The sequence below is a fragment of the Pituophis catenifer genome, unplaced genomic scaffold, assembly GCF_029215685.1.
Source record: "Pituophis catenifer annectens isolate HBS135680 unplaced genomic scaffold, rPitCat1.0.hap2 SCAF_14, whole genome shotgun sequence".
NCBI lineage: Eukaryota > Metazoa > Chordata > Lepidosauria > Squamata > Colubridae > Pituophis > Pituophis catenifer.
Genome location: NW_027256894.1, coordinates 17761384 through 17777460, shown reverse-complemented (window position 1 = coordinate 17777460; position 16077 = coordinate 17761384). Strand labels below are relative to the sequence as shown.

The following is a 16077-nucleotide window of genomic DNA, read 5'->3' as shown; positions in this document are numbered from 1 at the left end:
GCCCCCTCCCCCCCATCTAAAGGTGGCTTCTTCTGCCTAGATTAGTCTGTAAGGCCAGCCATAGGACCTCATTCAAACATTGTTCAAAATCTCAACCTTTGAAAAGATGGGAGTTAAACACATGCTTCATCTACTCAAAAAAACAGAGTAAGCTAAATTTATGGAAGAAAGGTTAACAATCCTTTTCAGAATAGAATAGAATAGAATGGAATGGAATGGAATGGAATGGAATGGAGTGGAGTGGAGTGAAATGGAATAGAATATAGAATAGAATAGAATAGAATAGAATAGAATAGAATAGAATAGAATAGAATGGAATGGAATGGAATGGAGTGGAGTGGAGTGGAGTGGAGTGGAGTGGAGTGGAGTGGAGTGGAGTGGAGTGAAATAGAATAGAATAGAATAGAATAGAATAGAATAGAATAGAATAGAATAGAATAGAGTAGGGTAGGGTAGGGTAGGGTAGGGTAGGGTAGGGTAGGGTAGGGTAGGGTAGAGTAGAGTAGAGTAGAGTAGAGTAGAGTAGAGTAGAGTAGAGTAGAGCTGGAAGGGAACTTGGAAGTCTTCCAGTCCAGCCCTCTGCTCAAGCAGGAGAACCTATATCATTTCAGATAAGTGGCTGCCTAGTTTCTTCTTAAAAACTTCCAGTGATGGAGCTCCCACAATTTCTGGAGGCAAGCAGTTCCACTGGTTAATTGTCCTCTGTGTTAGGAATTGTTATTATACTATGTCAGTGTTATTAAGCAACCTTAATTCCAGGTTGCTTAATAACTTTTTAGAAATTTAGAGGATGCTACTAAACAATCAAGAAGATAAGGATAAGGACGGGCAAAACATTTCAAAAGTGGAACTTGCTTGATTCAGCTCTTATTGGAAAATTTCTGAGCTTAAAATGGTATCAAAATACTCGTCTTCGAAGTGAATTCTAACTAACTAACTAACCGTTGGCATGACAGTTGCCATGGAGACACTGACATGGGTGGCTTTTCTTACCAGGCCATTGAGCAGGCAGCGAATTCGGTGTGGCGTGTTCTTCGATGCTCTCTGTCCTCAGACGCCGACGGTCGCTGAGCAGCAGCCCTTGGTAAACCATCCCTGTGAACTGATTTGTTTCTGTCTGACTGCTAAGAAGAAGTTTTAATTTTTTTTTTCTACACCTCAGAATAGAAAAATTGTACACCAAAGCAAAATTGGCAAATTAGTGGCAGGGTGCAAGTCAGGGTTGAAAGCATAAAGATTCGGGAGCCGAAAGCTCTAAGAATGAGTTCTTAATAAGTTCTCTTTCACACACACACAAGCACAACACAAGCAGCTTGTTGTGACCCCGACTCCCGAGCCTGTCCTAACAGAGGAAGAAGACTCAGAAGGTGATGGGGAGGAACTGACAAGGCTTCCCTCTCCAGGACCCTCCTCTCTGGCAATGCCTCAGGTTCCATCCGAAGGCCAAGAGGAACAGCCTGGGATATGCCAGGAGGAAAGCATATCGGAACAACAACAGATAGGGAGCGAGGATGATGAATCCTGGCTTGATCCCAGGCAGCGTCGGAGGGAGAAGCGCACGCAGCAATGAAAGAGGCGTGGGAGGGCCAGAGATTGAGCTGAGTCAATGAGCCACACCCCACAAGGAATAAAAGTGGATGGGATTGCTCTTCAGGCTTTGTGACAGTCAAAGTTAAAAACCTGAGAGTCACATCGCGTTACCTGAAATCTGGCTCGTGCATATTTGGATTGGACCTTGGCTAAACTCTTGCTTCGTGGATTACTTTTTGCTACTGAACTGGACTGAGGAGAAACTCTCTTGCTGACTGTGAGTGAAAACTGACTTGGCAGGCATTTCGCGGTTTACTGCCAAAACTCTTCTCTGCAAGGGTTTCTAGTCTGATTGCTTAATAAAATCTTGGCAGGCGTGCCTGGTTGTATGTTTGCCTGTGTGGGGAAGGGGGACAGAACACAGCTTTTCAATGAAAGCAATCTGAATATTTCTGCAAACTAAAAACCTATGAAACAGAATAGGTGTCAGGGTTCCAAGTAACCCACCCGACAGGATCAAAACTCCAAGGCGGGCATGTTCCTCAAAGTACAGATTTATTAGGCATGTCGTATTGGCACATTTGGGGGGAAACCCGACTCTAAACTCCGCTCGGGTTTTCCCCCAGTTAAAAATACATTTTTCTTTCCCTTGTCCATGCGGTCCATCACTTCAGTGGGGAAATCCTCCGTGGTTTGCCACCGATTCACTGCTGTGTTTGCACGTGCAGTGCGCACCAAATGCACACGGCATGCGCATGCGAAGTGTGTACCAAATGCATGCTGCGTGTATGCATGCGCAGTGCGTGGCAAACACGCGGTTCACGCAGAAAAAGGACGCTTAACAAGGTAAGTAGAACAGCGAGGGGGGAGACAGCTGTGCTGCGCTATTTAGATTAGCTAGAAAGCAGGATTTCCTGCTTTCTAGCGAATATAAATTGATCAGCTGATCGTCGGAAATACCAGTTCGCACCAACCGGTAGCTTTTTTTTAATACCGGTTCGCCAAACCAGTAGCTTTTATCACTACCGGTTTCGCCCGAACCGGTGCAAGCTGGTAGGATTTCACCACTGCATCACATGGGTCAAACGGTCTCTATCCTTCCTGCCTTTAGCTCTAAGGGAACCCAATTAGCATTGCAACACATCTGTGGCAACTTCATGTTTCGTCCCATGAAGGAGAACAACGGAGCCATGCGGGGGAGAAGGACACAGCAAAGGAAATCTTACCTGTAGCTATGGCTGTCACACAAGGCTTGATAAATCGATGCAGAAAGGGAAGCAGCTAAAGAATAAAGAGTATGGACCTGAAAATGGAAGCAGAAGAAAACTGGTTAAGATATTATGAATACATTTCCAGGTTCTGACAGGTTCTGGAGAACTAGTAGCGGAAATTTTGAGTAGTTCGGAGAACCGGCAAATACCACCTCTGGCTGGCCCCAGAGTGGGGTGGGAATGGGGATTTTGCAGTATCCTTCCCCGTCAGTCCTAGAGGAGATCAATCCTGACTGCTCTTTAGGAGGCCAGATCCTGAAGATGAAACTCAAATATACTTTGGCCACCTAATGAGAAGGAAGGACTCCCTGGAGAAGAGCCTAATGCTGGGAACGATTGAGGGCAAAAGAAGAACGGGACGATAGAGAACGAGATGGCTGGATGGAGTCACTGAAGCAGTCGGTGTGAGTTTAAATGAGCTCCAGAAGACGGTAGAGGACAGGAAGGCCTGGAGGAACATTGTCCATGAGGTTGCGATGGGTTGGGCACAACTTCGCAACTAACAACAACATCAAGTGTCCTTAGAAGGCCAAATCCTGAAGATGAAACTCAAATACTTTGGCCACCTAATAAGAAGGAAGGACTCACTGGAGAAGAGCCTAATGCTGGGAATGATTGAGGGCAAAAGAAGAAGGGGGCGGCAAAGAACGAGGTGGCTGGATGGAGTCACTGAAGCAGTCAGTGGGAGCTTAAATGGACTCCAGAGGATGGTAGAGGACAGGAAGGCCTGGAGGAACATTGTCCATGGGGTCGCGATGGGTCGGACACGACTTCGCAACTAACAACAAGAAGTCTTAAGGTTGCCAAATTTGGAGATCCCTGCCATAAGGAATTGACGCTTCTCTTCTATGCTGCTTTGTCTGGGATAGTGTGAGGACCTTTGCTTTGGAAAGAAGGTTGGATGAAAAGACCACCAAGGTCCCTTCCAACTTCAGGATACAGCTCTATCTGTACAACCGCAGCACCTGCCAATGTAGCCAACAAGGAGGAATGCTGGGAGTTGTAGTTCAGCAACACCCAGAAGATCACGTCTTCCCTGTTTTGCACGGGGAAGCGATCAGGCAGATCCAATCCAAACTCATATAGACCAGAAGTTCCATGCCCACTTCTTTGAATCTGCCCCTTCAGCACTCAAGGTGGAGCTTCCCATTTTATTACCTTGACATCTTCGACGTTGGGATGCGGGGGCATTTTCATCTGGACAATCGTGTAAAGGATATCGTGGATGTGGTTGTTTAGGTAGAGGACGGGATTGGCGATCACAGTTTTAGTGGCAGCGATGCTGGCGGAGAGCAGCGGTAACGTTGTGGGCAGCGGAAGTGGTGACTGTAGCTGTTTCACAGTAGTTTCCTGATAGGAGGGGGAAAAAAATGGCAGAACTGGGAATATACCATTGCTCTTTTTTTAAAAAAAAAATATACATATTAAAAGTTTTGCAAAGGATGTGAAAACCAGCACGAACAAATAGTGAGCAAAAGCAGTAAAGAACTAGAAAGGAAAAAAAAAAAGCAGAAAGAATAAAAAGAAATATAGAGAAGCAGCTTCTTACCTTACAGTTACAAAAAAACCTTCGTTTTTTTCTATTATCCATTTCTTTCTAATCTTCAAAACACAAATTATAAATGCATTTTTTTGTCCAGCTTACAGGTAGTCCTCGACTTAGGACGATAACCGGGACCCAAAAGTTTCTGTTGCTAACTGAGACGGTGGTTCAGTGAATTTGGCCTCATTTTACAACGTTTCTTGTCACAGTTGTTAGCTGAATCACTGCCGTTATTAAATGAGTAACACGGTTGTTAAGTAAATCTGGCTTCCCTGTTGACTTTGCTCGTCAGAAGGTCGCAAACGGGGATCATATGACCCCGGGTCACTGCAACCGTCATAAATATGAGTCAGTTGCCAAGCGTCCGGGAGGGAGGGAGGGAGAGAGAGAGAGAGAGAGAGAGAGAGAGAGAGAGAGAGAGATGCGCAGAAGGCAAAGGAGAGAAAGACTGAATTAATAAAAAATAAAATTAAGGAGAATGTATATGATTAAGAATAGAAAAAAATAGAATTTGAGGGTGAAAGGAGATACTGCTTAGAAAAATGAGAATAGAAAAATTCAGATTTGATTAACAAATTTGGAAAAAGAACACTTTGGCAGAAACTGTAACTAAGTAAAATATACTTGGGTATGATGAATTATATATGATACGATATGGTCAATACTCTATTTCAAAAAATATGTGGGTGTGTATTGGGGGGGGAAAACCAATAAAACTTGTCAAAAAAAAAGAAGAAGAAGAAGAAGAAGAAGAAGAAGAAGAAGAAGAAGAAGAAGAAGAAGAAGAAGAAGAAGAAGAAGAAGAAGAAGAAAAAGAAGAAGAAGAAGAAGAAGAAGAAGAAGAAGAAGAAGAAGAAGAAGAAGAAGAAGAAGAAGAAGAAGAAGAGGAAGAAGAAGAAGAAGAAGAAGAAGAAGAAGAAGAAGAAGAAGAAGAAGAAGAAGAAGAAGAAGGCAGAGGAGAGGAGAGCAGTGGAAATACGTGGGCCGATCCTGGGGAAGGAAGAGCCACAGCTGCTAGCGAGGCCCCATCCTAGCTCTGGGGATAAAAGGCAGGGGGTGGAGAAGAATAGGTGAGGCAGAGAACTATTCATCTTCCGGCCAGCCGGACTTCTTAGTCTGCAAGAGAAACTTTATGCCGTGGCTGTCGGCATTCCTAATAAAGGAATCTTTTGAGTCCACGTCACAGGGTTTGTTGAGTTTGGGAAGCTGGGTCAGAACAGTAGTGATGATGCTACATCCTCAGGTGAACCTTCTTACCTGCTGAGATTCCTGTAACAAGAACTTCAGCTCCATTCTTACGGAAGCCAGGCCGCCGCCCTGTGCCCCGTGAAGGCTGCAATAGCTTAGGAAAACCCGGAGAAGCGCCTGGTTTTTCTGGAGCCACCATTTCCGCCGCTCCGCGTGCTCTCGCTTGGCTTGCAACCGTCTCCGCTCGATCTGATGCCACTCGTAGGAGCCCGACGGCATCTTCTCCCCCATCTCTTGGTGACCCAAGAGATCCCCGCTGGCTTGGCTATCAGTTTGGCCATCCTCTTTGCCCTGGGTTGTCTCATGGTTGCAAATTTCATGCAAGGCGGCGATTTCTTTCTCCAGCCAGTTGTACAACTGGAACCGGAGCTTCCCACCATCTACTTCGTAGCCGGTGGCCAACGTTCTCAACTCGGTCATGAGGATTTTTAGGCAGGCCCGGAACTTGAGCTGTTCCGCAATCACATCGACCTCCGTTTTGTCGACCTCACCTTCCTCGCCTTGACTGGGATCGGGACTTTTGACCTCTTGTTCTTTACTTTCCAGGTCGTTCATCATCAAACCTTTCTCCTCTTCCTCGTCAAGTAAATTGCTTTGCCAGTCAAGTTTCAGAGGTTCATCTTCAAAGGTTATCAATGGTTTGCTCCAGTCCACCAGGGAAGAAGCTTCCGTAGTGCCCACCGGCTGTGACCAATCTGCTGTGCTACCTTCGTCTAATACAATTAGGTCTACCTTCAAACCATTCTGCGTTACTGGTGTGGATTCTCCTTTCTTGGGTGAAAGGATGGACTTGGTTCTTATTTTGGGAAGCTTTGAAAGCACTTCCAGAGCCAGGACAGGGCAACCGACTTTGAAATGAGCATTTGCAGTGGTGAAGAAGAGCTTTCGTTCAATGAGGTTAATCTTGTCCACAAAACTTTTATCCGCCTGCAATCCCAACGTTGCTAATGTCCCATCGGGCGAGCAGAAATTCCTTCGGATGAGCAAAGGGTGGGTACGCAGGTAGTTGTAGAAACTGAATACCACGGGGTTGCAGGATTTGACAATAACTAGGGAAAATGGAAAAAAGGTTGTTGAAGCTTGCAATGAACATCTGTCACACCAAATTTAGCAGCTCAGTGGGCCCTTTGGGACTGAAGAATTACCTGTGGGTCCCAATCAAGAAAGGCACTGTTCTTTGGCAGACCCAAAGGTGCTTTTTTCCAAAAAACAGTTGTATAAGGTAAAGGTAAAGGTTCCCCTCACACATATGTGCTAGTCGTTCCCGACTCTAGGGGGCGGTGCTCATCTCCGTTTCAAAGCCAAAGAGCCAGTGCTGTCCGAAGATGTCTCCGTGGTCATGTGGCTGGCATGACTCAACGCCAAAGGCGCACAGAACGCTGTTACCTTCCCACCAAAGGTGGTCCCTATTTTTCTACTTGCATTTTTTACCTGCTTTTGAACTGCTAGGTTGGCAGAAGCTGGGAAAATTAATGGAAGCTCACTCCGTTACGTGGCACTAGGGATTCGAACCGCTGAACTGCTGACCTTTCGATCGTCAAGCTCAGCGTCTTACCCACTGAACCACCGCGTCCCTACAGCTGGATAGTCTTTTTTTTAAAAAAAATATTATATTTTCTCTTTTGAAAACGTGCCGCTTCTCATCCAAGAAGCTTGTTCAGTTCTAACTGACTAGTGGGGAATGGAAGTCAGTTAGAATGAAGAAGCTTCTTGGATGAGAAGCAAAATGTTTTCAAAGAAGAAAAAACACACACCAAGAAAGTCCAGTTGCCTTTTGGGACAACCATGACCTGGATGATTGAGAATCTCCATAGAATATTATTGGGTGGCTTTGAAGCTGCTCCAAGATCTCTGCATGATCTATGGCAGATGGGTGGCTCGTTGGTTAATTACACAATCTTGCAATTTCTGGTAGATCTTGCAAGGCTGCTGATCTGTACGTCTGCACCCAAATGAACCTAGATGTCGATTAAGATACATTCTGAATCCATTTATGAATGAACCTGTTCTGTAAAGCCAGGAAGATCCCCAACGATCTTCTCTAAAGTGACCCATAATTACATAAATCTAAGTCAGTTTGTACAAAGCAATAGCAAAGTTAACCACATTCAGTATGTTGATAAACATACAACGTGACTACCAGCATCTTGTACAAAGAATATATCTTTAGAAGAGAATATCTGTAGGTCAGGATTGAACTGTGTGGAGTCCTTGTTGCTCTCTGTCTGAGCTTGGTTGCCCTGATGATGTTCCTTGGTTGGACAACAAAATGTCTACAAGAAAACAACCAAGCTCAGAAACCACCAAAGATTCCACAAATCTATCTTTCTACATTCCCCATTCAAGACCGAGCTTCTCCAAATAATCTTGACATTTCTTCACCTGGATTTTCATCTTCTTCTTTGGGGGTTTGTTCCAGTAAGGTATCAAGGGCTCTTGTGTACTCTTTCATAACCCAGTAGGCCAGACTTCTCAGGAAAGGATCTGGATGCAAATTGGTGCAACAGAACCCGGTTCCATCTTTCTTACAGCCCAAAATCTTTTCGTAAAGGATGGCTGTGTAGGTGGAGGAGATTTCAAACTCAGACTCATACAAGCGAGCAATTATTAAAGCCAGCTGGATGTCTTCCATCTTCTCAAGACATACCTGTGGGTGGGAAGGGAAGCACAAAGACGGTCTTCTAAATACCATGTAATTTATTTATCAAAAAGCAAAATTATAACACAGAAGCCAATATTAAACTGAGAGCAGAGATAAACAAAAGAAACTCTCCATTTGATGGTCCAATAAGACACTCTCCAATTCATCTATCTGTTCATCCACACATCAACACACATACCTGTCAGTTCATCCATACAAACTACTCACCTGTCCATCCATCCATCAATACATCGACCTATCCATCAGTTCATTGACACACCCACCTGTGTCATTTTCTATCCACATACCCACACATTTGTCTGTCCATCCATCCATCCATCCACACACCTACACAACACACTCATCATTTGTTCACTCATCCAACCACCATCTGTTCATCAGTCCATTGACAAAATCACCATTTGTCCATCGGTCCATCAACACACTTATCCATGCATCCATGCATCCACACAATCACCCACCAGTCCATCTGTCCATCCATTGACACACTTATCAGTCTGTCTGTCCATCCATGCAGCCAAACACCATCTATCTGTCTGTTGATCAACACACTCGCCCATCCATCCATCAGTCCATTGACAAAATCATCCATCTATCTATCGATGCATCTATCCATGGATCCATGCATCTATTCATCCACACAATCACTCACCAATCAATCCATTTTTCCGTTGGTCCACGCATCTTTCTGTTGGTCCATCAACACACCCACCTATCCATCTTTCCATCTACACAACCACCCACCCACTCAGCCACGTATCCACCTGTCTGGCCATCCATCCATCCGTCCGTCCGTCCGTCCGTCCACCCCGCCCTCCTTCTGAGCTCACACTGTGGCTTTGAACCCTACCTCGATGGCATCCTTTAATGACCCCGCTAATAAGAAAAAAGCTGCTGATTGCTCGAAGCGCTGTTTCCCCAGGAGGGCGAAGGCATTTTTCAGGGCAGCTTTGCGCCATCTGTCCTCACTGAAATTATGGCTGAAGAATTGGGTCATTTTCTCATCGTGCTGGGAACTGTAGGGAAATACATCAAGCTGCATTTTGAGCCACTTACAGTGGATATCCACTGACTCCACTGAACTGAGCAGGATTTACGTCTATGTAAACACACCCTGGATTACACTGCGGTTAGCATCCAGAAGCACAAGTTTCTGTCATTTTGCAGAAGCCTCTTGTAAACCATACCTGACCCTGGACCAATTTCCTCACTTACTTACGGTCAGTTGTGAAATCCAATTTTTTTTACTACCGGTTCTGTGGGCGTGGCTTGGTGGGCGTGGCGTGGCTTGGTGGGCGTGGCAGGGGAAGGATACTGCAAAATCTCCATTCCAGTGGTGGGTTGCCCCCAGTTCGGACCGGTTCTATAGAACTGGTAGTAAAACTGGCGGGAGGCTCCGCCCACTGGCCGTGACATCATCAAAAGCAATCTGCTCATGCGCAGAAGCAAGCTGCGTGCATGAGTGAAGTGAACACGTGCGATCCCGTTGCGAACCGGTAGTTCGCAAGGTAAGTAGAACCCACCCCTACTCCATTCCCACCCCACTCCAGGGGGAAGGATACTGCAAAATCCCCATTCCCTCCCCACTCCAGAAGGATACTGCAAAATCTCCATTCCCTCCCCACTCCTGGGAGAAGGATATTGCAAAACCTTCATTTCCACTCCACTCTGGGGACCAGCCAGAGGTGGTATTTGCTGGTTCTCCGAACTGCTCAAAATTTCCGCTACCGGTTCTCCAGAACCTGTCAGAACCTGCTGGATTTCACCCCTGCTTACGGTACTTACCGAAATAATCCCCAGACCACGGCCTTCTTCTTCATTGCAAGATAAAAAAGAGCAGCGTCCAGTGCATCGTTGTTCCTCTGGAAGGCGGCTTTCGCAACCTGTTTGTATTGAACAAATACAAACAGGTTTGTAATACAAATAAGGGGACAAAGTGTCATCGCCATACAGTGTCACTCAGGGCAGGACACCCCTGTACAACGAACGGATATTTGAAAAATACTCCGATTCCATTTCCTCCAGGAAAACCATGCACAATATATAGTTGGTATCAGTTGAGGGATTATTTGTATTTGACATGTGGAGCAAGATTATTATTGTAAGGCACTAAGATGGCAGAAGGTCACCCAGCTGGCTTTCATGCCTAAGGAGGACTAGAACTCTGAGTCTCCCACTGATTGGTCCAAAGTCACCCAGCGAGCATTCATGGCTAAGGCAGGACTAGAAATCCCAGACTCCTGGTGATTGACCCAAAGTCAATCAGCTGGCTTTCATGCCTAAAGCAGGACTAGAACTCACTCTTTCCTGGTAATTAGCCCAAAGTCACCCAGGCGGCTTTCATGCTTAGGGTGGGACTAGAACTCACTGTCTCCTGGTGTTTGGCCCAAAGTGATCCAGCTGGCTTTCATGCTTAAGGTGGGGCTAGAACCAGGGGTGAAATGCTACCGGTTCACTCCAGTTCGGGTGAACCGGTAGTGATAAAAACTACCGGTTTGAGCGAACCGGTAATAAAAAAAAGCTACCTGTTCGGTGAAACTGGTAGTTTAAAAAAGCTACCAGTTTGGGCGAACTGATAGTTATAAAAACTACTGGTTCGAGTGAACTGGTAGTAAGAAAAAGCTACTGATTCATCTGAACCGGTATTTCCAATGATCAGCTGTGCTGCGTGGTTTAGCTTCACACGGCACAGCTGTTTCCCCCCTCGCTGTTCTACTTACCTAGTGAAGTCTTATTTTTCCGTGTGAAGTGCATGTTTGGCATGCATGGGCAGCGTGCTTTTGGTGTGCACTGCGCATGCGCTTGTGCAGTGTGCATTTGGCACACACTGCGCATGTGTGGGCAGTGAACCAGTGGCAATCCGAGGAGGATTTTGCCACTGGCTAGAACTCTCTGTCTCCTGGTGATTAGTCCAAAGTCACCCAGCCAGCTTTCATGCTTAAGGCAGGACTAGACTCCTCAGTCTCTTAGTAATTGGCCCAAAGCCACCCAGCTGGCTTTCATGCCTAAAATGGCACTAGAATTCCCAGTCTCCTGGTTTCTAGCCTGGTGCCTTAACCACTAGACCAAACTGGCTCTATATAGTAGCCCCGATTACCTTTTCCATGCACCGTCGAAGCGTGTTGATATTCCTGACCCACCAGCCTATCCCCATGGTTCTTAGCTCAGACCACTGGGGGTCTCCTCTTTGAATGGCAGGAAGCATGTTGATCAGCTCTTCCTCTGCTTCCGAGTGAAACGCCCAAGCGAAGTGGCACGTCGAAACCCCTGCACCATGACCAAAAGAAATCAGTTTCCATTTTTTAAAAATATAACATTATTAATTTTTTTTTAAGTATATAGAAGTAATAAATTCACCTTTTTCTTATTTATTACTTTTATTAAGTTCAAAAATATTACCTTGATGAAGTAACTGGACGCGATACAAAGGTGGAAGGGATGTTAAAAGGCAGGTGTGTAAGCGCATGGCTAGCAAATACCTCAGGCCACACTCATCTAAAGTGTCTCTCCCTGGAAAAGCAAACCAAGTATTTTACTACGGTGCAAACAAACAAAATTCTGTACACTTTGTGAAAGGATCATCTAAAACAGGGGTTGGCAATCTTAAACACTCAAAGAGCCATTTGAACCAATTTCCCACAGAAAAGAAAACACCGGGAGCCACAAAACCCTTCCTATGCCTGACTATTTCCTGAGCAGCCACAAAACTAACATATGTTAGTTTCTTCTGAAACTTTTCTTTTCTTGGATTTATCCATGATTGGCCTACCGGGGTCGAAAAGCTCAATAAATCGCATGCCGATGTGTGTCGCACGTTGGCAGTTGTGACACATATTTTGAGCAACAGGGAGCCGCAGCAGAGGGGTGAAAGAGCCACATGCGGCTCCAGAGCTGCAGGTTGCTGACCCTTGATCTAAAAGATTAGACTACTTATTTACCTGAGTAGTGCTTGTCTCGGTTTTCATCCAGCTCAGTACTCGTGGTGGCCACAGTGTCTGCTAGGGCTACCAAGAACATTTGCTCCAGCCGAGTCAGTCCAGGCAAACTTGAGTGCATTAAATGGCTTGACAGGACACTGGCATGCTCTTGGCCAAAGTATGTTGGACCGTATTGGGAAAGGTTAATCACTTTGGATTTATGTTCTCTTCTCTCTGGCTCAAAATCGATGAAGTCATCGGTGGTGACCTGCTGGACCTGGAAAAGATCGGAGTACTGATCCTCAGCCTTCCTCTTCCTACGATCTTGCAGGTTTTTGGTTTGTTTAGGCGCTTCCTCTGTTTTGTAGGTGGAATCTTGGTCGGCTGCCAGCAAGGCGTACAACGGTAGCGGCGGGATGGAATCGATCTCTGTGTAATCCCGCGTGCCTTCCTTTCCAGTGGTGACCGCATCCTTTGCCGTGCTGCCACTCACGCTGATCGTGCGGGAGAGATGGCGCTTGGAGCCCCCATCGGCCGCTTCTGAGTCTTTCACGATAGCGACTTCGCCTGCGATGCATTTTACGAGGTGGGACAGAATAGCTTTCGCTCTGCGGACTTTCCCCAAGTCCATCAGCTCCAGAAGCTGGGTGGGATGATACTGGGGCAGAGTTGGCGAAAGCACGAAAGCTGCTTCGAAGAGACCGCCGTCTTGAATGACGGTGGGGGTTCCAAAGGTATCATCCACCATGCCCGCTCCGTCAATTATGCTGGCTTTTTTGGCTAGCAAGCGAGCCTTCAATGGGTCCGTAACAGGGGAGTCATCAAGAGGAAAACCGTTGCTTTCTGCATTCCCAGATTTTAGGACATGTTTCCACTGGGCGTAGACATGCATTTCACAGTCCATTCCCACCACTAGGATACCATCTCGCACCCAAGAAAGGGAAACAGGCAAGGACGGGGTGCCATCGACTGAAGACACCAAATCAATGGATCTCAGAAGTATCCATCTGGACTTGATGCCTTGTTTGATGCTCCCGCCGAGCGGTAAAGTAATGACCGCCACACCATCTTTGCTGCTGGTTTGTTCCGTCACAATTCCCGAGACGCGTCCATACATGAATATATTTGCACCGACCCCGACCGTAAGTATATGCGAACCGTCTTCCTTGGAAACCCAGTCTAAGTGGACCAGGTGCTTGATGTTTGGGATAAGGTACCGGTCCTTATTCAAAAAGATTTCAGATTTACTGTAGACAAATAAGTTGCTGTCTACGCTAACCCTGGAATCCAGGACACTCCCGACTTTAACGAGGTCATCCAGATGGATGGTCTGTTCCACAACCCATTCCGATCCTCCAGTAGACTCACACTCAAAGATACACACGTGCATAGAAAACTCTTTGGAAACGACTCCGCTTGGCTGAATGGGTTGCTTGTAGGCTACGGCCAAGCGGCCAGTGTACGAGCAGCTAACTGCAACTGGTCTCCCCACAATGCAAACGGTGCTGGTGGCATCTTCTTGCTCATCATTCATCAAAGGCCATTTTTTCCAGGAATAGGTTTCTTTGGATCCACCTTGGCCGTTTTCCGAAATCTCTAGGGAACACCTCCAGAATCGAACTTTATTGTCTGAACAGGACGTCACCAACAAATAAGGGGCCAGGCAGACAGGATAGATGGAGGAGGAGCTCAGGTGTCCTGAATTAAATCAGATCATTATTAGGATTAGGAATAAGAGTTTCATGAATGCAAACTTCAAAGCAAATCCATTATCATGGCGTAAACAATCGGACTGACCTACGTGGGTAGAGTCAAACGAGCTACTTTATTGTTTTGTAGGCGCCTATTCTATAGGAATCTCCCCAGAGTGGTAGCTATATAAGTTTATATAGTTATTTTATATAGGTAAAGGTTCCCCTCGCACATATGTGTTAGTCGTTCCTGACTCTAGGGGGCAGTGCTCATCTCCGTTTCAAAGCCGAAGAGCCAGTGCTGTCCGAAGACGTCTCCATGGTCATGTGGCCGGCATGAATAAATGCCAAAGTCGCACAGAATGCTGTTAGCTTCCCACCAAAGATGGTCCCTACTTTTCTACTTACATTTTTTACCTGCTTTCGAACTGCTAGGTTGGCAGAAGCTGGGACAAGTCATGGGAGCTCACCCCGTTACGCGGCACTAGGGATTCGAACCGCTGAACTGCTGACCTTTCGATCGACAAGTTCAGCGTCTTAACCACTGAGCCACCACGTCCCTAGTCATTTTATATATAAGTGGCTAGATATGTTTATTTAAAACATTTATATAACCCCCCTCATCTTATAATAAACTGGGGATGGCTCCTAATCTATTTGCATAATTTGCTGGTAATCTCAAACTCCCATCCACGAAGGGTATCACTAACTAGTTTGTCCGTCCTCCTATTTTACCTGCAGAAGGAGTAGCTCGCACAACCTCCACCCCAGGGGGCAGATCCAAGGGGTAACTGTAAACCAGGCTGGAACTCAGTATAAGTTTACTAGCCGTCTGAAGGTTAGCCACCGATGAAGAACGCAGCATGGGCATTGTGCCAGCTGAAGTGTCTGGAGAAGAATCCGCCATCGGCTGCCCAGGAACAGTTAACTGCTGTCCCAACGAATGAACATCAGCAGATGAGCCTTTCAAGAAGCATAATCGACAAACTGCTTTAGTGGAACGAAGCAGACTGTTTTTATTTTATTTTTTAAAAAATTAAACATTCAAGGCATCTGTGAACAGGCTGAAACAAAATAACTGCCAACTTGCAAAGCTTTCCAGCCAAGCTTTCAAGTTTCTATAAGCAGGTGGGGGGAGAACTGATGGAGCTGCTTGGCTGTCCCCACCTGAAACTACATTCCACACATGCCTTCCTCCAAATTGTATCTTAGGTTACCGGAGTCAGCAGGAGGGGAAGGGGTTTACAGCCTCCCAATGTGGTCCATTGGAGAATGTGATATATGACATACCCAGGGAGGAGGGGGGAGTCAGGGTCATGGGGACCCGTAAATTATGTAGGGGTCAGAGCTGACTCCATTTGAGTAATTGCTGGAATGTTGCTCCTAATAAATGACTGGATTTCTTTTGAAACTTGGCTCATGAATTAATTAGGGCATCTTTCGGAAACTTCACAATAATTTTATGTTATTGATTTTTAACTGTCTACAAACATACCGTTTCATGTAGTTTAATAAAAATGCAGTTAAAAATGCTAAACAAGTCATCATTGAAAATACACACATACACACACACACCAGGAACAGGAAGTGCCTCACAGGAGCAGATAGAGGGGTAAATTCTAGAGTGCCAGGAAATGCATCACAAAACAATGGAGGTGAATGCTAGAGAGGAATAAAGCTGCATACAAGGCAGACATAACACCTGTAACACATACTTTAGGGATGAGCTGCTGGTACTTTCATCTCTATGTTTAGGACTAAGCCTCCTCACACTGTAGGAGATGTCCAGGCAAATCCCGAGGGAGGGATCAAGCGCACCTGTCTCGAGTCCCTTTGTGCCCAGGAGACATCTCAGTTCAACCCACCCTGAATTCTATTAGCTCTTAAAAGGTAAAGGTAAAGGTTCCCCTTGTACATATGTGCTAGTCATTCCCAAATCTAGGGGGTGCTGCTCATCTCCATTTCAAAGCCGATGAGCCAGTGCTGTCCGAAGACGTCTCCATGGTCATGTGGCCGGCATGACTCAACGCTGAAGGAGCACGGAAAGCTGTTACCTTCCCACCAGAGGTGGCCCCTATTTTTCTACTTGCATTTTTTGCGTGCTTTCGAACTGCTAGGTTGGCAGAAGCTGGGACAAGTAACGGGAGCTCACCCCATTACGCGGCACTAGGGATTCGAACCGCTGAACTGCCGACCTTTTGATCAACAAGCTCAG

General features: G+C 46.0%; 1 protein-coding gene across 1 annotated transcript in view; it reads right to left on the bottom strand.

The window, feature by feature from the left end:
• Nucleotides 1-16077, bottom strand: part of DMXL2 (Dmx like 2) — a 66824-nt gene that overhangs the window by 26262 nt on the left and 24485 nt on the right. The window contains exons 17-27 of the mRNA XM_070953817.1: nucleotides 14598-14825; nucleotides 12193-13869; nucleotides 11654-11764; nucleotides 11352-11521; nucleotides 10040-10137; nucleotides 9105-9270; nucleotides 7975-8239; nucleotides 5602-6641; nucleotides 3960-4151; nucleotides 2757-2833; nucleotides 994-1124 (exon numbers count right to left, since the gene is read on the bottom strand). Coding sequence (XP_070809918.1) covers nucleotides 994-1124; nucleotides 2757-2833; nucleotides 3960-4151; nucleotides 5602-6641; nucleotides 7975-8239; nucleotides 9105-9270; nucleotides 10040-10137; nucleotides 11352-11521; nucleotides 11654-11764; nucleotides 12193-13869; nucleotides 14598-14825 — 4155 coding nt within the window. The remainder of the gene's footprint in view (nucleotides 1-993; nucleotides 1125-2756; nucleotides 2834-3959; nucleotides 4152-5601; nucleotides 6642-7974; nucleotides 8240-9104; nucleotides 9271-10039; nucleotides 10138-11351; nucleotides 11522-11653; nucleotides 11765-12192; nucleotides 13870-14597; nucleotides 14826-16077) is intronic.